The sequence below is a fragment of the Brassica rapa genome, unplaced genomic scaffold (assembly GCF_000309985.2).
Source record: "Brassica rapa cultivar Chiifu-401-42 unplaced genomic scaffold, CAAS_Brap_v3.01 Scaffold0602, whole genome shotgun sequence".
NCBI lineage: Eukaryota > Viridiplantae > Streptophyta > Magnoliopsida > Brassicales > Brassicaceae > Brassica > Brassica rapa.
The window spans coordinates 1-2,349 of record NW_022610542.1 but is presented as its reverse complement, the minus strand read 5'-3'; the positions used below and the strand labels follow the sequence as shown (position 1 = coordinate 2,349).

Here is a 2,349-nt window from a genome sequence, read left to right as displayed (position 1 = left end):
GGGCGAGGCCCAAACGGGAAACGGGAAGCACCGGAGGGGAAAGGGGAGAACGGCGGCAGCCCAACGCCGAGGAGAGGGAGGCAACGGCCGGGGGAGGCGCCACCACGGGAGGGAGCCAAAGCAAGCGGCGCACAAAGGGAGGCAGCCGGGGGGAGGGGAACGACGAAGAAGCGGGCGAGGCCCAAACGGGGAAACGGGAAGCACCGGGGGAAAGGGGAGAACGGCGGCAGCCCAACGCCGAGGAGGGAGGCAACGGCCGGGGGAGGCGCCACCACGGGAGAGCCAAAGCAAGCGGCGGACAAAGGGAGGCAGCCGGGGGGGAGGGGAACGACGAAGAAGCGGGGCGAGGCCCAAACGGGGAAACGGGAAGCACCGGAGGGAAAGGGGGAGAACGGCGGCAGCCCAACGCCGAGGAGAGGGAGGCAACGGCGGGGGAGGCGCCACCACGGGAGGGAGCCAAAGCAAGCGGGCACAAAGGAGGCAGCCGGCGGGGGAGGGGAACGACGAAGAAGCGGGCCGAGGCCCAAACGGGGAAACGGGAAGCACCGGAGGGAAAGGGGGAGAACGGCGGCAGCCCAACGCCGAGGAGAGGAGGCAACGGCCGGGGGAGGCGCCACCACGGAGGGAGCCAAAGCAAGCGGCGCACAAAGGGAGGCAGCCGGGGAGGGAACGACGAAGAAGCGGGCCGAGGCCCAAACGGGGAAACGGGAAGCACCGGAGGGGAAAGGGGGAGAACGGCGGCAGCCCAACGCCGAGGAGAGGAGGCAACGGCCGGGGAGGCGCCACCACGGGAGGAGCCAAAGCAAGCGGCGCACAAAGAGGCAGCCGGGGGGAGGGGAACGACGAAGAAGCGGGCCGAGGCCCAAACGGGGAAACGGGAAGCACCGGAGGGGAAAGGGGAGAACGGCGGCAGCCCAACGCCGAGGAGAGGGAGGCAACGGCCGGGGAGGCGCCACCACGGGAGGGAGCCAAAGCAAGCGGCGCACAAAGGGAGGCAGCCGGGGGAGGGGAACGACGAGGAAGCGGGGCGAGGCCCAAACGGGGAAACGGAAGCACCGGAGGGAAGGGGGAGAACGGCGGCAGCCCAACGCCGAGGAGAGGGAGGCAACGGCCGGGGAGGCGCCACCACGGGAGGGAGCCAAAGCAAGCGGCGACAAAGGGAGGCAGCCGGGGGAGGGGAACGACGAAGAAGCGGGCGAGGCCCAAACGGGGAAACGGGAAGCACCGGAGGGGAAAGGGGGAGAACGGCGGCAGCCCAACGCCGAGGAGAGGGAGGCAACGGGCGGGGGAGGCGCCACACGGGAGGGAGCCAAAGCAAGCGGCGCACAAAGGGAGGCAGCCGGGGGGGGGGAACGACGAAGAAGCGGGCGAGGCCCAAACGGGGAAACGGGAAGCACCGGAGGGGAAAGGGGGAGAACGGGGGCAGCCAACGCCGAGGAGAGAAGGGGCAACGGCCGGGGGAGGCGCCACCACGGGAGGGAGCAAAGCAAGCGGCGGACAAAGAGAGGCAGCCGGGGGAGGGGAACGACGAAGAAGCGGGCCGAGGCCCAAACGGGGAAACGGGAAGCACCGGAGGGGAAAGGGGAGAACGGCGGCAGCCCAACGCCGAGGAGAGGGAGGCAACGGCCGGGGGCGCCACCACGGGAGGGAGCCAAGCAAGCGGCGCACAAAGGGAGGCAGCCGGGGGAGGGGAACGACGAAGAAGCGGGGCGAGGCCCAAACGGGGAAACGGGAAGCACCGGAGGGGAAAGGGAGAACGGCGGCAGGCCAACGCCGAGGAGAGGGAGGCAACGGCCGGGGGAGGCGCCACCACGGGAGGGAGCCAAAGCAAGCGGCGGACAAAGGGAGGCAGCCGGGGGGAGGGGAACGACGAAGAAGCGGGCGAGGCCCAAACGGGAAACGGGAAGCACCGGAGGGAAAGGGGGAGAACGGCGGCAGCCCAACGCCGAGGAGAGGGAGGCAACGGCCGGGGGAGGCGCCACACGGGAGGGAGCCAAAGCAAGCGGCGCACAAAGGAGGCAGCCGGGGGGAGGGGAACGACGAAGAAGCGGGCGAGGCCAAACGGGGAAACGGGAAGCACCGGAGGGGAAGGGGGAGAACGGCGGCAGCCCAACGCCGAGGAGAGGGAGGCAACGGCCGGGGAGGCGCCACCACGGGAGGGAGCCAAAGCAAGCGGCGCACAAAGGGAGGCAGCCGGGGGGAGGGGAACGACGAAGAAGCGGCGCGAGGCCCAAACGGGGAAACGGAAGCACCGGAGGGGAAAAGGGGAGAACGGCGGCAGGCCAACGCCGAGGAGAGGAGGCAACGGCCGGGGGGCGCCACCACGGGAGGGAGCCAAAGCAAGCGGCG

At 71.1% G+C, this 2,349-nt stretch overlaps 1 protein-coding gene across 1 annotated transcript; it reads left to right on the top strand.

Moving 5' to 3' along the window:
• Positions 1-59: 59 nt before the first annotated feature.
• Positions 60-2,301, top strand: LOC117130625 (collagen alpha-1(I) chain-like; the record flags this gene model as incomplete). The annotated part of the gene is made up of 1 exon (XM_033283379.1): positions 60-2,301. A coding segment is annotated over one exon (2,242 nt), but the record flags the coding sequence as incomplete, so codon positions are not given.
• Positions 2,302-2,349: the final 48 nt, after the last annotated feature.